The following is a 24,035-nucleotide window of genomic DNA, read 5'->3' as shown; positions in this document are numbered from 1 at the left end:
ATGAGTCACACAGCCCAGGGAGACATGCACAGCAGGGAGGCAGGACTTGCACAGCCCGGGGAGGCATGCACAGCAGGGAGGCATGAGTCACACAGCCCGGGGAGGCATGCACAGCAGGGAGGCATGAGTCACACAGCCCGGGGAGGCATGCACAGCAGGGAGGCATGAGTCACACAGCCCGGGGAGGCATGCACAGCAGGGAGGCATGAGTCACACAGCCCGGGGAAGCATGCACAGCAGGGAGGCATGAGTCACACAGCCCAGGGAGACATGCACAGCAGGGAGGCATGAGTCACACAGCCCGGGGAGGCATGCACAGCAGGGAGGCATGAGTCACACAGCCCGGGGAGGCATGCACAGCAGGGAGGCATGAGTCACACAGCCCGGGGAGGCATGCACAGCAGGGAGGCATGAGTCACACAGCCCGGGGAAGCATGCACAGCAGGGAGGCATGAGTCACACAGCCCGGGGAGGCATGCACAGCAGGGAGGCAGGACTTGCACAGAACAGGAGACATGCACAGCAGGGAGGCAGGACTTGCACAGCACCAGGAGACATGCACAGCAGGGAGGGAGAGGTATGAGTCACACAGCACAAGAATCAGGGCTCACACAGCACTGGAAGGCATGCACAGCAGGGAGGCAGGACTTGCACAGCAGGGAGGCATGCACAGCAGAGAGGCAGGACTTGCACACCACGAGGAGACATGCACAGGGAAGGCAGGATTAACTCAGCATGGTGAGGCATGCACAGCAAGGAGGCATGAGTCACACAGCACAGGGAGACATGCACAGCATGGAAGCAGGAGTCACACAGCCCGGTGAGGCATGCACAACATGGAAGCAGGAGTAAGATAGCACACACAGCAGGGAATCTGGTAAAGCTGCTCCTCTTCTTCTGTGGGACAGGAGCACACACAGCGTGAGCGTATATCACGTTTATCCCGCCCACAAAGTACGTCGGAAGCACACTGGTACAGGCCACTGTGCTGAGAGCCTATGCTATGCGCACCACAATGTGTGATTTAGGCTATGTGCGCACTAGACCGTTTTTCCCGCGGATTTACCCGCGGATTTGCCCCGGAAATTTCTTGAGAAATGTCTGCAATCTTTGTGCAGACATTTCCCATGAAATTCAATGAGAAAAAAAAATAGCTGTGCGCACTGTGCGGATTTTTCTCAAGAAAATTTCTTGAGAAAATTTTCTCGAGAAACTTTCTTGAGAAAATGTGCATGTCCATTAATTTCCGCAGGTACCGGGGGTATTCCGGGGGTATTCCGCAGGTAGCAATGATGTGCGGTATACCACCGGAATAGCCGCGATTTACCTGCGGTAATGCCCATCGCTGCCTGCGGTTTTGCAGGAAGCGATGTCATTATGCCAGGAAGAGGAGCAGAGGAAACACACGTCACACTCCCTGGACGCCGCACAGAAGCACTTCCGTGCGACCTCCAGGTGTCTGTGCAGTGTGTGTCCTGCTCCGGCCTCGCGGCTGCCTGCACTGCAGGGTGTCAGTGTCTGCCCGCAGTGTCAGCAGCCTGTCACGCGGCAGCGCAGGCAGACACGGACATCCTGCAGTGCTGGGAGCCGCGGGGATGACGATCGCTGCTGTCAGGAGGTGAGATCATTACCTGCTGTGACGATCTCCTGCCTCCTGACGTCAGCGCTGTCACTGCTGTCTAGGGCCGACTCGCGAGCGGCCCGAGACTGTCACTAGCGGTGACGTCACGGGCTCTCGCGATAAGTCAGTGACAGCGCTGACGTCAGCAGTACAGGAGATGATCACAGAAGGTAATGATCTCATCTATGCTCCTGATGGCAGCGCTCGTCATCCCCTGCAGTGACCTGAGCTGACCTATTGATGTTAGCTCAGGTCACTGCATTGCTCTCCCAGCCAATGGGGAACATTCTGTTCTTCATTGACTGGGACAGCGACTATGGTATGGATCGCCGTGCCCCCCCCCCCCTTATTGGATTACGCCGGACGTGGAATTGATTGTGCTCTTTTCAATAAATTGGTTAAAGAGGGAATGTTTTGGGGAGTGTTTTTTCAAATAAAACTTTTTTTGTTGTCTATTTTTTAATTATTACTGACTGGGTTGGTGATGTCGGGTATCTGATAGACGCCTGACCTCACCAACCCCAGGGCTTGATGCCAGGTGACATTACACATCTGGCATCAACCCCATATATTACCCCGTTTGCCAACGCACCAGGGCGCGGGATGAGCTGGGGCAAAGCGCCAGGATTGGCGCGTCTAATGGATGCGCCACTTCTGGGGCGGCTGCGGCCTGCTATTTTTAGGCTGGGGAGTGTCCAATAACAGTGGACCTCCCTAGTCTGAGAATATCAGACCCCAGCTGTCCGCTTTACCTTGGCTGGTGATCCAATATGGGGGGGACCCCACGTTTTTTGTTTTAAATTATTTATATAATTTAAAATAACAGCGTGGGGTGCCCACTGTTTTGGATTATCAGCCAAGGTGAAGCTGCCAGCGGTGGTCTGCAGGCTGCAGCCGTCTGCTTTACCCTAGCTGGCTACAAAAAATGGGGGGACCTCACGTCATGTTTTTTTAATTATTTATTTATTTTATGGCTAAATACAAGGCTAAGCACCCTTTAGGCTACTTTCACACATCCGGCTTGAGCTCTGCGGCTCAATCCGGCTGTGCAAGCTATGCAACGGATGCGGTGAAAACACCGCATCCTTTGCATAGGTTTTTCCTTTGCGGCCAGTCCGTTTTTTGCCGCTTGCGGCATGCTACTGAGCATGCGCAGTGGCAAAAACCGCATGCGGCGGCCGGATGCGGTTATTGCCGCATCGCGCCGCATCCGGCCGCCATAGGCATGTATTGAAAAATGTGCCGCATCGGCCGAATGCGGCGCGATGCGTTTTTTTTTGCCGCACGAAAAAACGTGCCAGGCAACGTTCCATCCGGCCGCCGCATCGGCTACATCTGCCGCATGCGGCAAAAAACGGACGGAACGCAAGGCCATGCGGCACAATGCGGCACTAATTAAAGTCTATGCAGGAAAATCGCAACCGGCAGCAAAAAAAAACGGTTGCGATTTTCATGCAAAGTGCCGGATTGTGCCGCATAGCAAAAACCGGAGGTGTGAAAGTAGCCTAAGTGCCACATGAAAGTCACTAAAGGGTGCCAGCTTAGAAAATGCAGGGAGGTGGAACATTATATAGGTTTTTCTCATCTATCTATCCATCTATCCATCTATCTATCTATCTATCCCTCTATCTATCTATCTATCTATCTATCTATCTATCCCTCTATCTATCTATCTATCCATCTATCCCTCTATCTATCTATTCATCTATCTATCTATCCCTCTATCTATCTATCTATCTATCTATCTATCTATCTATCCCTCTATCTATCCCTCTATCTATCTATCTATCGATCTATCTATCCCTCTATCTATCTATCTATCTATCTATCTATCTATCCATCTATCCCTCTATCTATCTATCTATCTATCTATCTATCTATCTATCTATCTATCTATCTATCTATCTATCTATCCCTCTATCTATCTATTCATCTATCTATCTATCCCTCTATCTATCTATCTATTCATCTATCTATCCCTCTATCTATCTATCTATTCATCTATCCATCTTTCCCTCTATCCATTATCTGTCTATCGATTATCTTTATTATTTATTGCAGGGACAAACCTGCGGTAAATCCGCGGTAAATCCGCGGCAAATTCGCGGCAAATCCGCGGCAAAAACGCATGCGGATTTGGTGCGGATTTTTTCCGCAGGTCCGGAAATCTTTCACTGGCAGAAGTTTCTCAAGAAATTTTCTTGAGAAACTTCACATTTCTAGTGCGCACATAGCCTTAAAGGGCCGGCAGTCGACATGATTGTGGCTGCCGCGGGAGTACTGCGGTCACCAGCAATGTGCCCAGGGGCCATATAAAAAGTCGTCGCGGGCCGCATACGGCCCGCGGGCCTGAGGTTCCCCACCCCTGACTTAGTGGAACAGGCCACAAGCTTGAAAGCCTTTCAGTTGCCCTGGAATCCTTTCTGTAGTTTACTGCTGTGGTGTCACCTGGGCCTAGCCGGGCCCCAGGGTCTCCACCAGGAAGTTTCACACTCAGTCTTCACTGCTTCTGAGGTATCAACCTCTCTCTCCTTCTCTCTCCAACTTCTCACTCCCTCCTCTCAGCCCTCCTTCCTAACTTCGACTCCGTCTGACTAAACTTGACCTTCCTGAATCTGCTCTACCCTCTGCTGGCTCCTCCCACCTTCACCGTTGCTAGGCCCCACCCTATGGGAGAAGAGATGGGTCTTACAGCCCCCCAGCATGCAGCATGGGGGGTAGCTGCCACTATCCCTGGTCCCAAAATATGCCTAACAATGGGTGTAGTGTGAATTTGCCTGTGGACCGGCGTTTACCCCTTTCCTTACCCAGGATGGGACATCACACCTCTGGCTGAGATGCAATGTCTCTGTGGCGACGGAAGCCTCAGGGGTGCCACAGGTGCACCATGCCACTAGAACAGGATAAGGGGTGCACCGTGCCACTAGAACAGGGTAAGGGGTGCACCTTGTCACTAGAGCAGGATAAGGGGTGCACCATGCCACTAGAACAGGGTAAGGGGTGCACCTTGTCACTAGAGCAGGATAAGGGGTGCACCATGCAACTAGAACAGGGTAAGGGTTGCACCGTGCCACTAAAAGGGGTAAGGGGTGCACCGTGCTACTAGAGCAGGGTAAGGGTGCACCATGCCACTAGAACAGGGTAAGGGGCGCACCGTGCCACTAGAACAGGGTAAGGGGTGCACCATGCCACTAGAACAGGGTAAGGGGCGCACCTTGCCACTAGAGCAGGGTAAGGGGTGCACCTTGTCACTAGAGCAGGATAAGGGGTGCACCGTGCCACTAGAGCAGGGTAAGGGGTACACCTTGCCACTAGAGCAGGGTAAGGGGTGCATCGTGCCACTAGAACAGGGTAAGGGGTGCATCGTGCCACTAGAAAAGGGTAAGGGGTGCACTGTGCTACTAGAGCAGGGTAAGGGGTGCACCTTGCCACTAGAACAGGGTAAGGGGTGCATCGTGCCACTAGAAAAGGGTAAGGGGTGCACTGTGCTACTAGAGCAGGGTAAGGGGTGCACCGTGCCACTAGAACAGGATAAGGGGTGCACCTTGCCACTAGAACAGGATAAGGGGTGCACCGTGCCACTAGAACAGGGTAAGGGGTGCATCGTGCCACTAGAAAAGGGTAAGGGGTGCACCGTGCCACTAGAGCAGGGTAAGGGGTGCACCGTGCCACTAGAACAGGGTAAGGGGTGCACCGTGCCACTAGAACAGGGTTTTACAAAAGATCCAAAGTTTATCAACATAAAACCTCATAATTAGAGAACAGCAATGACTATAGCACAGAGAAAGATTATACAGTGGGGGAAAGAGGTATTGGATCCCTTGCTGATTTTGTAAGTTTGCCCACTGACAAAGACATGAACAATCTATAATTTTAAGGGTAGGTTCATTTTAACAGAGAATATCCAAAATATAATTCAGAAAATCACATTGTATAAATTATATAAATTTATTTGCATTTTGCAGAGAGAAATAAGTATTGGATCCCCTACCAACCATTAAGAGTTCTGGCTCCTACAGACACTTAGCCGCTCCTAATCTCCTCGTTACCTGCATTATAGACAGCTCTTACATTTTCACCTGTATAAAAGATTCCTGTCCACAGACATCAGTCAGACTGTAACCTCTAGAACATGGGCGACCAAAGAGCATTCTAAGGATGTCAGGGACAAGACCATAGACCTGCACAAGGCTGGAATGGAGAAGACCATAGACCTGCACAAGGCTGGAATGGAGAAGACCATAGACCTGCACAAGGCTGGAATGGAGAAGACCACAGACCTGCACAAGGCTGGAATAGAGAAGACCATAGACCTGCACAAGGCTGGAATGGAGAAGACCATAGACCTGCACAAGGCTGGAATGGAGAAGACCATAGACCTGCACAAGGCTGGAATGAGGAAGACCATAGACCTGCACAAGGCTGGAATGGAGAAGACCATAGACCTGCACAAGACTGGAATGGAGAAGACCATAGACCTGCACAAGACTGGAATGGAGAAGACCATAGACCTGCACAAGGCTGGAATGGAGAAGACCATAGACCTGCACAAGACTGGAATGGAGAAGACTGTAGACCTGCACAAGACTGGAATGGAGAAGACCATAGACCTGCACAAGGCTGGAATGGAGAAGACCATAGACCTGCACAAGGCTGGAATGGAGAAGACCATAGACCTGCACAAGGCTGGAATGGAGAAGACCGTAGACCTGCACAAGACTGGAATGGAGAAGACCGTAGACCTGCACAAGACTGGAATGGAGAAGACCGTAGACCTGCACAAGGCTGGGATGGGCTACAAAACCATAAATAAGACGCTGGGTGAGAAGGAGACAAGTGTTGGTGCAATAGTAAGAAAATGGAAGAAATACAAAATGAGTGTCAATGGACATCGATCTGGGGCTCCATGCAAAATCTACCCTCGTTGGGTCTCCAGGATCATGAAGAAGGTGAGAGATCATCCTAAAAATACACGGGGGATCTTGTTAATAATCTTAGGGCAGCTGTAACCACTGTCACCAAGAAATCCATTAGTAGCACATTACGCCATAATGTCTTAAAATCCTACAGTGCCTGCAAAGTCCCACCGCTCAAGAAGGCCCATGTGCAGCCGGCCCGTCTGAAGAAGGCCCTTATGCAACTGGCCCATCTGAAGAAGGCCCATGTGCAGCCAGCCCGTCTGAAGAAGGCCCATGTGCAGACGGCTCGTCTGAAGAAGGTCCATGTGCAGCCGGCCTGTCTGAAGAAGGTCCATGTGCAGCCGGCCCATGTGAAGAAGGTCCACGTGCAGCCGGCACGTCTGACTAAGGCCTGTGTGCAGCCAGCCTGTCTGAAGAAGGCCCATGTGCAGACGGCTCGTCTGAAGAAAACCTATATGCAGCCGACCCATCTAAAGAAGGTCCATATGCAGCCGGCCCGTGTGAAGAAGGCCCATGTGCAGCTGGCCTGTCTGAAGAAGGCCCATGTGCAGCCGGCCTGTCTGAAGAAGGCCTATGTGCAGCCGACCTGTCTGAAGAAGGACCATGTGCAGCCGGCCTGTCTGAAGAAGGCCCATGTGCAGCCGGCCCGTCTGAAGAAAACCCATGTGCGGCCGGCCCGTCTGAAGAACGCCCATGTGCGGCCGGCCCGTCTGAAGAAGGCCAATGTGCGGCCGGCCCGTCTGAAAAAGGACCATGTGGAGCCGGCCCGTCTGAAGAAGGACCATATGCGGCCGGCCCGTCTGAAGAAGGCCCATGTGCAGCCGGCCCGTCTGAAGAAGGCCCATGTGCGGCCGCCCCATCTGAAGAAGGCCCATGTGCAGACGGCCCGTCTGAAGAAGGCCCATGTGCGGCCGGTCCTCTGAAGAAGGCCCATGTGCGGCCGGTCCTCTGAAGAAGGCCCATGTGCAGCCGGCCCATCTGAAGAAGGCCCATGTGCGGCCGGCCTGTCTGAAGAAGGGCCATGTGCAGCCGGCCCGTCTGAAGAAGGCCCATGTGCGGCCGGCCTGTCTGAAGAGGGCCCATGTGCGGCCGGCCCGTCTGAAGAAGGCCCATGTGCGGCCGGCCCGTCTGAAGAAGGCCCATGTGCAGCCGGCCCGTCTGAAGAAGGCCCATGTGCAGTCGGCCCGTCTGAAGAAGGCCTATGTGCAGCCGGCCTGTCTGAAGAAGGTCCATGTGCAGCCGGCCTGTCTGAAGAAGACCCATGTGCAGCCGGCCCGTCTGAAGAAGGCCCATGTGCAGCCGGCTCGTTTGATGAAGGCCCATGTGTGGCCGGCCCGTCTGAAGTTTGCCAATGAACACCTGGATGATTCTGAGAGTGATTCGGAGAAGGTGCTGTGGTCAGAGGAGACAAAAATTGAGCTCTTTAGCCTTAACTCAACTTGCCGTGTTTGGAGGAAGAGAAATGCTGCCTATGACCCAAAGAACACCGTCCCCACTGTCAAGCATGGAGGTGGAAACATTGTGTTTTGGGGATATTTCTCTGCTAAGGGCACAGTATTACTTCACCGCATCAATAGGACTATGGATGGAGCCATGTACCGTAAAATCGTGAGTGGCAACCTCCTTCCCTCCGCCAGGACATTAAAAATGGTTCATGGCTGGGTCTTCCAAAATGACAGTGATCCAAAAAATACAGCCAAGGCAACAAAAGAGTGGCTCAAAAAGAAGCACATTAAGGTCATGGGGCGGCCTAGCCAGTCTCCAGACCTTAATCCCATAGAAAACTTATGGAGAAGCTGAAGTTCCGAGTTTCCAAGCGACAGCCTCAAAATCTTAATGATTTAGAGATGATCTGCAAAGAAGAGTGGAGTAAAATTCCTCCGGACATGTGCGCAAACCTCATCATCAACTACAAAAAAAGGTTTGACTGCTGAGCTGCCAACAAGGGTTTTGCCACCGAGTATTAAGTCTTGTTTGTCAGAGGGATCAAATACTTATTTCTCTCTGTGAAATGCAAAGAAATGTATATAATTTATACAATGAGATTTTCTGGATTTTATTTTGGATATTCTATCTCTCACTGTTAAAATGAACCGATCCTTAAAATTATAGATTGTTCATGTGTTTGTCAGTGGGGAAACTTGCAAAATCAGCAAGGGATCAAATAATTATTTCCCCTACTGTAAGTAAATTTTCTGCAGGTAACAGTCACCCATCAGTAGGACGTGCACCGGCCATCGCTGTGAATGACTTCAGCACATCTGCGGGCACAGGACATCACTAGTCTCTCACACTGCTCTGGGGGGATTTTGGTCCACTCTTCTAACAGTCTCTTCCACAGTTCTTTGACTTTTGTGTGTTTTTTGGCCATCGCTTTGTCACCAAGGATTTTCCAGAGGTTTTCTATTGGGTTAAGATCAGCACTCTGGGCTGTGGCTATTTTATTGTTTCAATGTTTTCTGTCTCAAGGAACTGCTTTCCCCGTTTTGCTGTGTGACAGGGGGCATTGTCCTGCACGAACATTGCTGGCTGATTGAGAGAGGAACGCAAGTAACGAGCCACTTGTTGTTGAAGAAGGTTCTGATACACACTTGCATTCACTCTACCATGTAACTGTATGAGAGGTCAAATTCTTCCTGCAAAAAACATTCCCCAAACCATGACACTTCCTCCACCACCTTTCACTGACTTCTTAATACACTTTGGGTTCAGTCTTTTACCAGTTTTCTCATCAGACCCAAATAATATAACCTGTTTTCATCACTAAAATGAACTGTGGACACTTCTCCTCTGTCCACAGAACATGCTCCTCACCAAAGGTGAGTCTAGCCTTTTAGATATTTCTGCTAATGAGAGGTTTAGTCACTGCAGAGTGGGCTTTCAGTCCAAATGCTCTTAAACGTCGTGACACTGTATGACGAGACAGTTCCTTATCCTATTCAGTGCTAAACTGGTGAGCAATTCCAGCTGTAGTGTGGAAACGATTACCCATGGAGATTTTCCGCATTATCCTGTCCTCTCTTGCATTTGTCTTTCGAGGGCGACCAACCTTCTTGGGGGACTTGAAAGAGTTTGTGATGTTGTAAAGATGCAATATTCTCTAAATCACAAACCTGGAACGACCAACTTCTCTTGCTATGGCTGATGGGGTCACCCCTTTGGCCTTACTCTGGACAGCCTGCTGCCGGAGGGTTTCAGTCACTTTGGAAAAGCACGCCATTTTTGCAAAGTCAGTGCAAACTGGAAAGTTAGCCTGCCAGTTACATAGGGTTTGTCAGATAATTAAGGAAATAAGCACCAGGTTCCAGATTAACACTAATAACTTGCAGGTATCTGAAAGTGTTCTCCAATTTTGATCAGTGTTCTTTATCATTTATCTCATTTACATTTTTATTTTGTGCTTTACAATAAATTCAGTTTATGAAATAAGCTTAAATTCCTGCGAGTTTCCTCATGTTAGGATATAATCACATAGGACGACACAATGACCTTAACAATTAGGAAATTGCGTGTTGTTCTCTAATTTTGATCTCCAATGTATGTGACCATGTATAATTGTTCTCCTAGTGAAGTCCATTAGTGTTCCCACATGGTCTATGGGTGCGTTCAGACTGTATAAATCGGATTGAGATTGGATCGAGCACCATGTCTCATGGCCGGAGTGTGACAGTCTCCCCCCCCTCTCCATAGACAGTATGCCCCCACAATCCCCCCCACTACATACAGACAATATTATGCCTCCACAGTCCCCCCCCCACAGACAGTATAATGCCCCCACAATCTCCCCCCCACATACAGACATTATGATATTCCCATAGCCCCCGCACATAGACAGCATGATGCCCCCAAAGACCACCTCTCACATGCAGACAGTATGATGTCCCCACAGCCCACCCCTCACATACAGACAGTATAATGCAACCACAGTCTCCACCTCTCCATGGACAGTATGATGCCTTCAAAGTCCCTCCACACAGACAGTATGATGCCCTTTACAGTCCCCCCTGACCACAGTATGATGCCCCCACAGTCTCCCGCACCACATAGACAGTATAGTGCCCCACAGGCCCCCACCATAAACAGACAGTATGATGCACGCACCCACAGTCAACCCCCCCACATAGACAGCATGATGCCATCACAGTTTCCCCCACCACAGACAGCATGATGCCCCCACAGTTCCCCTCACCACATCCAATCATTAAGTTGCCCTCACAGTCCACTCACCACATGCAGACAGTATGATGCCCCCACAGTCCCCCCCCACCACTACATAGACAGTATGGTGCCCTCACCCATCACAGACAGTATGATGCCCCCACCACATACCGTATGATGCCCCCACAGTCCCCCTCACGACATGCAGACAATATATGCCCCCACAGTCCCCCCACCACCACATAGACAGTATGGTGCCGTCACAGTCCCCCCACCAGACAATATGATGTCCCCACCACATTCAGACAGTATGATGCCCCCACAGTCCCCCCCACCACCACATAGACAGTATGGTGCCGTCACAGCAGGGCCGGCGTCAGCACCCACCACACCCGGTCAAACGCCGGAGCCCTGAGCCGCTCGGGGGCCCACTAGCAGTGCCAGGAGTGGCGTACCGCTAATTGTGGCAGGCCACGCCAGTGCTAGTCAGGGCAGCCCTGTATGGTGCCCGCACTGTCACTGGCCTCCCCCCCCCCGACAAGAATCGCACTTTCAATTGCAATTGCCGATACACTATATTATGGGGGCTGCATAACGCTATATTGTGGGGGCTGCATAGCGCTACATTATGGGGGCTGCATAGCGCTATATTATGGGGCCTGCATAACGCTATATTATGTAGCGTATATTATGTATTATATACAGTATGATGCCCCCACAGTCCCCCTCACCACATGCAGACAGTATATGCCACCACAGTCCCCCCCACCACCACATAGACAGTATGGTGCCCTCACCATCCCCCCCACAATATGCAGACAGTATATGCCCCCACAGTCCCCCTACCACCACATAGTATGGTGCCCTCACCGTCCCCCCCCCCACCAGACAGTATGATGCCCCATCACAGACAGTATGATGCCCCCACAGTCCCCCTCACCACATGCAGACAGTATGATGCCCCCACAGTACCCCTCAACACATGCAGACAGTATGATGCCCCCACAGTCCCCCACCACCACATACAGTATAGTGCTGTCACAGTCCCCCCCACCACAGACAGTATGATGCCCCCACAGTCCCCCTCACTACATGCAGACAGTATATGCCCCCACAGTCCCCCCACCACAACAGACAGTATGGTGCCCTCACCGCCACCCCCACCAGACAGTATGATGCCCCCATCACAGACAGTATGATGCCCCCACAGTCTCCCTCACAACATGCAGACAGTATGATGCCCCCACAGTCCTCCTCACGACATGCAGACAGTATATGCCCCCACAGCCCCCCCACCACCACATAGCCAGTATGGTGCCCTCACCGTCCCCCCCACCACATGCAAACAGTATATGCCCCCACAGTCCCCCCACCACCACGTAGACAGTATGGTGCCCTCACCGTCCCCCCCCACAGTCTCCCTCACAACATGCAGACAGTATGATGCCCCCAAAGTCCCCCTCACCACATGCAGACAGTATGATGCCCTCACAGTCCCCCTCACCACATGCAGACAGTATGATGCCCCTTCAGTCCCCCTCACTACATGCAGACAGTATTATGCCCCCAGTCCCCAACCACCACATACAGTATGGTGCCGTCACAGTCCCCCCCACCACAGACAGTATGATGCCCCCATCACATACAGACAGTATGATGCCCCCACAGTCCCCCTCACCACATGCAGACAGTATGATGCCCCCACAGTCCCCCTCACCTCATGCAGACAGTATGATGCCCCCACAGTCCCCCTCACCACATGCAAACAGTATTATGCCCCCACAGTCCCCAACCACCACATACAGTATGGTGCCGTCACAGTCCCCCCTCACCACAGACAGTATGATGCCCCCACCACATACAGACAGTATGATGCCCCCAAAGTCCACTCGCCACATACAGACCATACGTTTTTTTACATTTTTCCATCTAAATAGCTTTGAATGACACCGTTTTATATAAATTTTATATATATATATATATATATATATATATATATATATATATATATACACATACACACACCATTTTTTTTTACATTTTTCTGTTGGTGAAACTGCAAGAGAGCTTCTGGTATTGTTTTCTTCTTCGTAGTGATTAACGTAATATACCAGGAAGAAAAGCAGAAATCTGAAATTTTTGCAGTTTTTCTTACTTAAAGGGGACACATGATTCCAAAATTTGCAGTCAGGTATGTTTAACTTGGAAATACTGCGCTGTTTGAGAGAAAATATAGCAGGAGAAGCCAGCGTGGCCCCGGCCGGTTCTCCCCACTCCACTGCAGATGATTGACAGGTCTCTCCCTATGTAGATCTGATATACAGCCCCATTTCACAGATAAGTGGGGAAATGTGCAGCACCAAAAATTGGTCTCATCATTAAAGATGAGTTCTCTCCATAGAGTAACTTTAACCAAATAACACGGGGATCTGGAGAATTTGGAGACTTAATTTGAAGTCATCTTTTGTTTCTCAAATCATTCCTGACAGAGGCATTATACTGCAGAAGAGGGCACGGCCATTAGGGAGCACCATGAAGCGGGGCTCTGTGCAATGTTAGGTAGGTGATAACCAGCACACCCACATGATTACAGGACCTGATGTTTCCCACCAGAACATCACCACATTTCCTAGTTTGCTCTCCGGCTTTTCTTCTTCCTGGTACCATGGACTCCCCGGGAAAGTCATGCACATGCATTGGGGTGTCCACATGACTCCATCTGCGTGTCCTAACCCCTTTCTATTATAGCTACGATATTCTGCATGTCCTGACTCCTTTACCATAGCTGTGATGCTTTGCGGGTTCTATCACGTTTACAATAGCTGTGATGCTCTGCGGGTCCTGACTCCTTTACCATAGCAGTGATGCTCTGCATGTCCTGACTCCTTTACCATAGCAGTGATGCTCTGCATGTCCTGACTCCTTTACCATAGCAGTGATGCTCTGCATGTCCCGACTCCTTTACCATAGCTGTGATGCTCTGCATGTCCTGACTTCTTTACCATAGCTGTGATGCTCTGCATGTCCTGACTCCTTTACAATAGCTGTGATGCTCTGCGGGAGCTGACTCCTTTACAATAGCTGTGATGCTCTGCGGGTCCTGACTCCTTTACAATAGCTGTGATGCTCTGCGGGAGCTGACTCCTTTACAATAGCTGTGATGCTCTGCGGGAGCTGACTCCTTTACAATAGCTGTGATGCTCTGCGGGAGCTGACTCCTTTACAATAGCTGTGATGCTCTGCGGGAGCTGACTCCTTTACAATAGCTGTGATGCTCTGCGGGTCCTGACTCCGTTCTATCACAACCATTATTATATAACACAATGGAAACAAGAGATTCATGCATAAATATTTTAATAATATTTCTGAAAAAATACAAGAAATACAAAGACATCAAACAGAGACATTCCTATGAGGGACAGGGATGCATGCAGATAATATATTCAATCAGTGCTGCTATATCATGAAATATAAAATTACGGAGTCCAAAGTAGATGTATATAAAGGCATATTAACTATACATAGTTCATGCATATGAATACAGATATATGTAGATACAATTATGCTAATAATACATATTAGTTCATCATTAGCAGCATACACGTCCCTCTACCTCGACGATCGTTTCGCCTCTAGGCTTCTTCCAGGTTATAATGAGGCATTAATTCTGAATATCAATACCTCGACCTACATCATTGTAGTCATTCATGTGCACATATAATAGCACAAGAAAACGGAGATCAATACCTCCTAATAATGCATAAAATGTCCACTGTTTACAAAACGCATGGATGTTTTTGCTTAGGGAAAAGGCATGGCATACTGTAAGTAAAATGAAAGAATAATGTGACAATAGTCTACAGCACAATATGGAAAAACTTTCTACAATATATCCAGGTATGGGAAAAAACGCATGCGATATTGCAAGCGAATCCATAAAGCAAAAAATCAATGATGGGTTAAAAGCTACACATCACAATAACGCAATCTGCTAGCGTAGTAGACATTAAATTTCATCACTAGTGCACAGTGCAGTTAATAAAAAATATTTTGGAGCCTGTAAACATATTATAGCTCTATCGCAGAAGTTACAGATAGAACTCACATCATAATGCCATGCGCATTCACCTGTATACTGAAGCCTATGCGAAAGACAGCAGATTCGTGATAGTGGGGAGATATCAGGTGCTACATAATAAGCCTATGCAGGTCAAGGAAACATTAGAAATATATGCACGATATAATACCTTAATAGCAGCAGAAAAATGAGGACAATTAGTACATCATTAGCAGCATACACGTCCCTCCACCTCGACGATCGTTTCGCCTCTAGGCTTCTTCCAGGAAGAAGCCTAGAGGCGAAACGATCATCGAGGTGGAGGGACGTGTATGCTGCTAATGATGTACTAATATGTATTATTAACATAAATTTATCTACATATATCTGTATTCATATGCATGAACTACGTATTGTTAATATGCCTTTATATACATCTACTTTGGACTCCGTGATTTTATATTTCATGATATAGCAGCACTGATTGAATATATTATCTGCATGCATCCCTGTCCCTCATAGGAATGTCTCTGTTTGATGTCTTTGTATTTCTTGTATTTTTTCAGAAATATTATTATTAAAATATTTATGCATGAATCTCTTGTTTCCATTGTTTTATATAATAATGGTTTGTTGAGCGAATTAATGATGAAGTGTCATGCACTCATGCTGTTTAGGACTACCAGAATACCTCTTTTCTATCATAGCTGTGATACTTTGCGGGACCCGACTCCTTTACCCTAGCTGTGCTGCTTTTCAGGTCCTCACACCTTTACCCTAGCTGTGCTGATTTTCAGGTCCTCACACCTTTACCCTAGCTGTGCTGCTTTTCGGGTCCTGACACCTTTACCATAGCTGTGATGCTTTGCGGGACCTGAGACCTTTACCCTAGCTGCGCTGCTATTCGGGTCCTGACACCTTTACCATAGCTGTGCTACTTTCCGGGTCCTGACACCTTTACCATAGCTGTGCTACTTTCCGGGACCTGACACCTTTACCATAGCTGTTCTACTTTCCGGGTCCTGACACCTTTACCATAGCTGTGCTACTTTCCGGGTCCTGACACCTTTACCATAGCTGTGCTACTTTCCGGGACCTGACACCTTTACCATAGCTGTTCTACTTTCCGGGTCCTGACACCTTTACCATAGCTGTGATGCTTTGCGGGTCCTGACACCTTTACTATAGCTGTGATGCTTTGCGGGTCCTGACACCTTTACCATAGCTGTGCTGCTTTGCGAGTCCTGACACCTTTACCATAGCTGTGCTGCTTTCCGGGTTCTGACACCTTTACTATAGCTGTGATGCTTTGCGGGTCCTGACACCTTTACCATAGCTGTGATGCTTTGCGGGTCCTGACACCTTTACCATAGCTGTGATGCTTTGCGGGTCCTGACACCTTTACTATAGCTGTGATGCTTTGCGGGTCCTGACACCTTTACCATAGCTGTGCTGCTTTGCGGGTCCTGACACCTTTACCATAGCTGTGATACTTTGCGGGTCCTGACACCTTTACTATAGCTGTGATGCTTTGCGGGTCCTGACACCTTTACCATAGCTGTGATGCTTTGCGGGTCCTGACACCTTTACCATAGCTGTGATGCTTTGCGGGTCCTGACACCTTTCCATCTTAGGCAGCAGGAACTTTTACAAAATTTTGTATTACAGCCCTTTGCTCCATATGATATAAAACACACAGACGCACAATTTGTTCCAGCCTGTCTTTATTTCCGGTCAGGATTACAACACGCAACTTTAGTGTCACAAACACAATATTACAGCACGAAGGGGGACCAGGCATAGGCGATTTTGGGGTGGAGCAGATGTGCACGTGAAGCGGGACAGTAATAATGGGCAGGAGAAATAGAGGGTGGATGTTCAGTACCCGGAGTGCACGCAGCAGGGATCCATCCTGGTGTCCGTAGACATGGCCGCCATCGCCGTCCCATCCTACCTATACTACGCAGAGCGAACTGGCCTCTAAAGTATTAAATTCCGCATCAATCCCTTTAGTTGTGCAAGAAGGGCCTGCAACGCCGTTGCAATGTGCAAACATCACAGATTGCTAAAAAGGAAATCTAGAACTAACCCGGAAGCGGAAAAAACGGGTGTGTATAGCAAAGGGGGCCCCTGGAAAAATCTCGTTCCCTGCCAGGAGGGCCGATGGGTAGGTCAAAAATTTCAATTACAATACTGCGGGGGAACAGTTAACAACATGATGCGATGCAGCCTGGCATGGAAAGAGATTGGCAGGAGAAGGGTTAACGTCGCAATGTTCTGCACGGAGGGGAAAGGGTTACACAGCAATGCTCTGCAGGAAGACAGTCTCTGGTAGAATGAGATGGGATTTTTCCTGTGGTTTTTTTTTTGGTACAGATATATATCATTAAATATATTTATATATTATATATTATATAAACATCACGGACACGACATTCTCCCATTAATATTCACTCGAGCAGCCGGGCTGCATCACTGCACATCAGAATATCACAACCTGAAGCTTGAGCTCACTGATCGGCTACGGAGAAGCCTGCGGGATGGAAAGAAGGAAAGGGGAAAACCAGGGGCGGGAGGAGAACGTAAAAAGAGGAAGAAAATAATAGGAAATGTGACAATAAAAGGATAAAATGAAAAAAAGAGAGAAGAGAATCATTAAAAGGTATTCAGGGCTGTAAAGATCCCCTCTCCCCGATCAGGAATAATCCCACAATAATCCGATAGGATCGGAACCTTGTAATAGAAAAACATAGTTTGTTCTTGTTTAGAAACAGCGCCACTTTTGTTTATAGGTAGTGTCTGGTATTACAACATAGCCTGCTCCTGGTGACTGTGGCTAGGAACAAAAGAGAAATCTAAAGTCATATTAATTTTTGGTGATTACCCTCTTCCCTCATCACAGTTTTTGAAGGAACTCGACAGGAGCAGGGATCGCAACCGTGACCGGGCCCGGTAGTACAGGGGGCCCGCCGGCCCCAGCTTCAGCTGGATGTGAGTCCGAGGCTGCACATCCAGCTGAAATGCATCACGGTGCAGAGACCCATCGGTGCCTGCACTGCGATACACGCTGCCAGCCAAGAAGAAGCAATAACCGTGACTAAGGGCGGCGTTACACGAGACGATATATCGTGCGATCGCACCCGCCCCCGTCGTTTGTGCGTCACGGTCAATTTATTGCCTGTGGCGCACAATGTTGTTAACCCCCGTCACACGTACTTACCTCCCTAACGACATTGCTGTGGGCGCCGAACATCCTCTTCCTGAAGGGGGAGGGACGTTCGGCGTCACAGCGACGTCACACAGCGGCCGCCAAATAGAAGCGGAGGGGCAGAGATGAGCGGTACGTAACCTCCCGTCCACCTCCTTCCTTCCTCATTGCCGGAGGACGCAGGTAAGCGGTGTTCGTCGTTCCCGGGGTGTCACACGGAGCGACGTGTGCTGCCTCGGGAACGACGAACAACCGGCGCGCAGGAGGAACGACATTATGGAAATGAATGACGTGTCAACGAGCAACGATAAGGTGAGTATTTTTGCTCGTTAACAGTCGTTCGGAGGTGTCACACGGTACGACATCTACAACAATGCCGGATGTGCGTCACGAATTCTGTGATCCCGACGATATATCGCACGATATATTGTACCGTGTAACGCTGCCGTAAGGCGACGCATGACAATGACATGATGCGTTGCCATAGAACGCACACCGATGAAAGCTGCTGGCCACTGCGGGACGACTACAGAGGAGGACGCCGCGCGACGTAGGAGCCCTGGAGGTGGTAAGTGCAGTATATACCAGGATGGGGACAATATATACCAGAAGGGGCCCAGGAGAGGAACATATATACTAGGAGGGGGGACAGTATATACCAGGAAGGAGACAGGAAAGAAACATATATGCAAGAAGGGGGCCTTGTAAAAACAGGAGGAACACAGGATCAGGGACATATATATAAGGATGGGTGACATATTTACTAGAATGGGGGACATAGAAACAAGGATGGGGGATATAAACCAGGATGGGGGAAATATAAACCAGGATGGGGGACATATAAACCAGGAAGTAGCCCAGGATGGGGGAAATTTACCATGATGGGGGACATATTTGCCAGGAAGGAGCACAGGATGGGGACATTAGAACAGGATGAGGGACATTACTACATAATGGTGGGAGAACAACTCATATGTCTTTATAGGATTTAGAATGCTAAATGTATACACACATACATCTGACTAACATGTGGGGATGGGGGAGGATCCAGGTCTTAATTTTGCACAGGGGCCCATTGAACTCTAGTTACGCCACTGGGCAAGAAGTTGTTCCAAACATCTTGGAGACCTGACCTCAGATCTATCTTCTGTGTATGAGGGTCGTGCGGATCCTTCTATATCTTGCTCCCAGACAGACGGGATGATGTGAGATCAGGGCTCTGCGGGGGCGGATCATCACTTCCAGGACTGTTCCTTCTTAAGGACACTGGCTAGATGTTTGGGGTCATTGCCGGCTTCAGAACAAATGTGGAGCCCATCACAAGCCTACATGATGGTGTTACATGATGGATAAGCATCTACCTGGATTTTTCAGCATTGAGGACACTATTAATCCTGACAAAATACCCAACTCCATTTGTTGAACTGTAGTCCAAATCTTTCCAGGACCACCGTGCATCATTGTTTCTGCAGACCACCATTGCGCCGCTCTCCAAACTGGCTTCTGGTACAGTCAAATATTTCACGTTTTGACTCATCAGTGCAGAACTGCTGCCATTTTTCTGTTCCAGTGTTTTTATGTATAGTTGAGTTCTGGCCAAACTTCTCCGAACAGTAGATGTATGTAGCTGCTCCCACTGGTTGATGCCCGTTCTGAGCTGATGGCACTGCTGGACATCTACCGATTTGGAAGGGAAGTAAGCAGGATAGGTTTTTCATCTGCTGCACTAAGCTTCCTTGGTTAACCACTATGTCTACGGTTCACAACGTTGCCTATTTCTTCATGCATCTTCAAAAAGAGCTTGAATTAGAAACCGGAATCTAATTTAAAATCTTTATATGGGAGAGACCTTGCTCATGCGGTATAACTACCTTGTGTCTTGTTGCGGTGCTCAGTCTTGCTCAGGTTTATGACCTGTGACATCAAACTGTCTTCCACAACCTCACCTTCATGCATCTTCAAAAGACCTTCACCTGGAAACCCCAGTCTGCTTTGATATCTTTGCCTGGGAGAGACCTTGCTGATTCAGTATAACTACCTTGTGTCCTATTGCGGTGCTCAGTCTTGTCTTGGTAAATAAATATATATCATTTTTTTCTTATTTATATGGTAATAAAGTGCCATGGAATAAGTGGTGCTATAATTATTATAATAATTACCAGAGCAATAAGAAAATATATTATTTTTATATAAATAAATGGCACTATAATAATTACCATATCAATAAAAAAAAAAATAAAAAATAAAATTTTATATATATATATATATATATATATATATATATATATATATATATACACACATATATATATATATATATAATTTATATATATATATATATATATATATATATATATATATATATATATATAATAAACACACACACACATATATAATAAACACACACATAAAAAAATTATATATAAAATATATATAATATATAATTATATATATATATATATTTTTATATATATAATTATACATTATATATAATATACATTTTATATATAATTTTTTTATGTGTGTGTTTATTATATATGTGTGTGTGTTTATTATATATGTGTGTGTGTGTTTATCATATATGTGTGTGTGTTTATTATATATGTGTGTGTGTTTATTATATATATATATATATATATATATATATATATATTTTTTATATATTTGTATGTAATAGGGAAGGAAAGAAATCCTTGTTCCATAGTAATAACTAATGATGTGGCAATTTAAGGAGAGCGGATGGAAGATGGTGGTGGAGACATGACGATACATGGAGGGGGATGGGTGCAGACTTGAGAAAGGCAATGTGACATTTGAGTGGGAGTGAAGGAGAATGATGCAGAAGGAGAGAATGAGGAGGGGGGATGAGAGGAGACGAACGGTGGGATACAGAGATATCGGGTGGAAGGGAGACAATGCGACCAGAAGGTGTGTAGAGGCAGCAGAAACACAAGGGGATGATTCATTGAGCGAGACGGGAGATGAATCAGGAGACACTGATGGGGGTAGTGGTTGTGATAAGGACAACATCCAAGAACATGAGGAGGAGAGAAGTAAGAAGGAGATTCATACCCTGCAAAACTAGGAGGAGATAGAGGTGTGCAGGACGACAGGTGGAAGATCCATTAAGAGACAAAAGAGGAAACGGATAGGAACTAAGAGTAAAAGTGTTGGTGCAAGAAGAGCAGATTGGGCATGCTATTTCAACATGTCTAATCCTTTTGTTCCCATGGACAGAGGTGACTTTCAGAAGTTTAGTCCTTTATTTGCATTTAGCACGGCTGAACTGAGCGTCCACGTGTATGGGATCGCGCGGAATAACCGCCAGGAGAACGATCATGGTGTATAGTGATGGCCGACTATATATAGGTAGGTATATAATCACCTACAGACCGTATTATGTGCCCATCACAAAGCGCCAGATTTCACGCCACATCCCTCGATAAAAGCACTGACAATAAAAACATTAAAACAAGTCTTCAATAATAGAATTATCTGAGAGTGTATATATGGCAATGCAGATTTCCCATTGATAGCAATGGGAGGCAGTTTGAGGTGCAGCAACTTCCCTGTGCAATGTATTCCCTTTGTATTATTTTTTATATTTTTTGTACTATGATCCCTTTTAGTTGGTCATTGGATTTTAGGAAACATTTCATCCATATGCTCCACTATGGACTCAGACATAATAAAAAGGGGGAGGGGTTGCATTTTGTTTTATGATACTATAGCCCTGGAATTACTTGCTCAATGACTTCTACAAAACAAGATGTACATGTTCTCTTACGTATAGAAATATTTGTTGGTTTTGGCAGAAATGACCAGTTATTGTTCTAGGATGGATGATGGATACAGTTTTTCTTACCGGCGAGACACTCACCAGCTCACATCTGGTTGGAGAAAGAGGTCGGGACACCTTGCTGGCTGTACCCCCCTTGGCTGTACCCCTGTTGGTTGTATTCAGGCTGTTGGCCGTAATAGTCGGGTTGGTAACCTCCTTGTTGTTGTTGTCCATAAGAGTCCTGCTGAGCGTAGCCCTGACCCTGCGCGTAGGTGTCCGGCGCCGGCTGTTTCTCTTGGGCGGGCGGTGGCTGCTTCATGAATGGAGCGGTCCATCCCGTCTCTTTGAATACGAACCAGAGGTTTCCGAGCCAGATTAGGCAGTTCAGAAATCCAAAGGCCTGAAAGTAGAGGGAACAGACACACGGCTAATACCAAAAACCCCACCTCCACCATATAACAACCTCATATATTCTACAATATTCATCGTATAAGGAAAAGGGCTGAAGATCTGACCCTGTGATACAATGTGCAGTGTCAGTGTGCAGCTTGTATAACAGGGTAAATTTGGTGTCTCCTCTAAATAACTCAGCACACAGCCATTAATGTCTAAACTGCTATCAACAAAAGTGAGTACACCTCTAAGTGAAAATGGCCAAATTCTGCCCAATTAGCCATTTTATCTCCCATCCGGTGTCATGTGACTCAGTGTTACAAGGTCTTAGGTGTGAATGGGGGTCAGGGGTGTTGCATTTGGTGTTATCTCTCACACACTCTCTCATACTGGTCACTGGAAGTTCAGCATGGCTCCTGATGGCAAAGAATTCTCCGAAGATCTGAAAAAAAAAATCGTTGCTCCACATAAAGATGGCCGAGGCTATAAGAAGATTGTCACCGCTCTGACACTGAGCTGCAGCACGGTGGCCAAGACCATACAGCGGTATAACCAGAGAGGATCCACTCAGAACAGGCTTCACCATGGCCGAGCACAGAAGCTGAGAGCACGTGCTCAGCATCATATCCTGAGGTCGTCTTTTCAGAATAGACGTATGAGTAAGGCCAGCATTTCTGCATAGGTTACAGGGGTGGGGGGTCCGCCTGTCAGTGCTCAGACTATACACCACACACTGCAGAGCTGACAGGGGTGTGAGGTCCGCCTGTCAGTGCTCAGACCATACGCTGCACACTGCAGAGGTTACAAGAGTGGGGGGGTCCGCCTGTCAGTGCTCAGACCATACGCCGCATACTGCAGAGGTTACAAGGGGGGGGGGTGTCAGCCTGTCACTGGTCAGACCGTACACTGCAACACATTGCTTTGCATGGCTGTCGTCCCAGAAGGAAGCATCTTCTGAAGATGATGTTCAAAAAAGCTGAAAAAAGTTTGCTGAAGACAAGCAGACTAAGGGCATGGATTACTAGAACCATCGTGTGGCCTGATGAGACCAAGACAAACTTATTTGGCTCAGATGGTGTCAGCGTGTGTGGCGGCAACCAGAGGAGGAGGACAAAGACAAGTATGTCCTGCCTACAGTCAGGCATGGTGGTGGACAGTCATGGTCTTATGCCGACTGTGGGGGTTACAGTTCATTGAGGGAACCATGAATGTCAATATGACCTGTGACATACTGAAGCAGAGCATGTTCTCCTTCCTTCATATTCCAACATGATAATGAACCCAAACACCTCCAAGACAACCACTGCCTCGCTAAAGAAACTGAGGGTAAATGTGCTGGATCGGCTGAGCGTCTCCAGACCTAAACCCTATGGAGCATCTATGGGGTCTCCTCAAACAGAAGCTGGAGGAGCGAAAAGGTCTGTAACATCCACCAGCTCCGTAATATCATCACGGAGGAGAGAAGAGGATCCAGCACCTCCTGTGACGCTCTATTTACCTCCGTGCCCAAGAGAGTTACGTCAGTGCTGGAAAATAATAGCAAGCACACAAAATATTCACAGTTTGGGCACAATTTGGCCATTTTCATTTAGGGGTGTACTCACTTTTGTTGCCAGCGGTTTAGACATTTATGGCTGTGTATTAAGTTATTTAGAGGACACCAGATTTACACTGTTATACAAGCTGCACACTGACACTGTACATTGTATCACAGGGTCAGATCCTCAGTGCTGTCCCTTGATACCAGAAAATAGTGTAAAACAGGCATATATGAAATTTAATCTGCAGCAGGTTTTTGCTATGTAATCTGAGAGCAGCATGATGTAGGGGCAGAGACTCTGATTCCACCAATGTGTCAATTAGTTTACTGGGTGCAGCAGTTGTGATAGAATGGCAGT

General features: G+C 47.8%; 1 protein-coding gene across 2 annotated transcripts in view; it reads right to left on the bottom strand.

Moving 5' to 3' along the window:
- Positions 1–16,462: 16,462 nt before the first annotated feature.
- Positions 16,463–24,035, bottom strand: part of SYP (synaptophysin) — a 33,257-nt gene continuing 25,684 nt past the window's right edge. Inside the window, exons 6-7 of one of the 2 annotated variants that reach the window (XM_075324285.1) lie at positions 21,829–22,144; positions 16,463–17,288 (exon numbers count right to left, since the gene is read on the bottom strand). In XM_075324285.1, coding sequence (XP_075180400.1) covers positions 21,848–22,144 — 297 coding nt within the window. In that variant the 3' untranslated portion in view covers positions 16,463–17,288; positions 21,829–21,847. The remainder of the gene's footprint in view (positions 17,289–21,828; positions 22,145–24,035) is intronic. The other variant, XM_075324284.1, reaches the window with a different exon arrangement.

The sequence above is a fragment of the Anomaloglossus baeobatrachus genome, chromosome 9 (assembly GCF_048569485.1).
Source record: "Anomaloglossus baeobatrachus isolate aAnoBae1 chromosome 9, aAnoBae1.hap1, whole genome shotgun sequence".
NCBI lineage: Eukaryota > Metazoa > Chordata > Amphibia > Anura > Aromobatidae > Anomaloglossus > Anomaloglossus baeobatrachus.
This window is presented reverse-complemented; position numbering and strand designations above follow the sequence as displayed.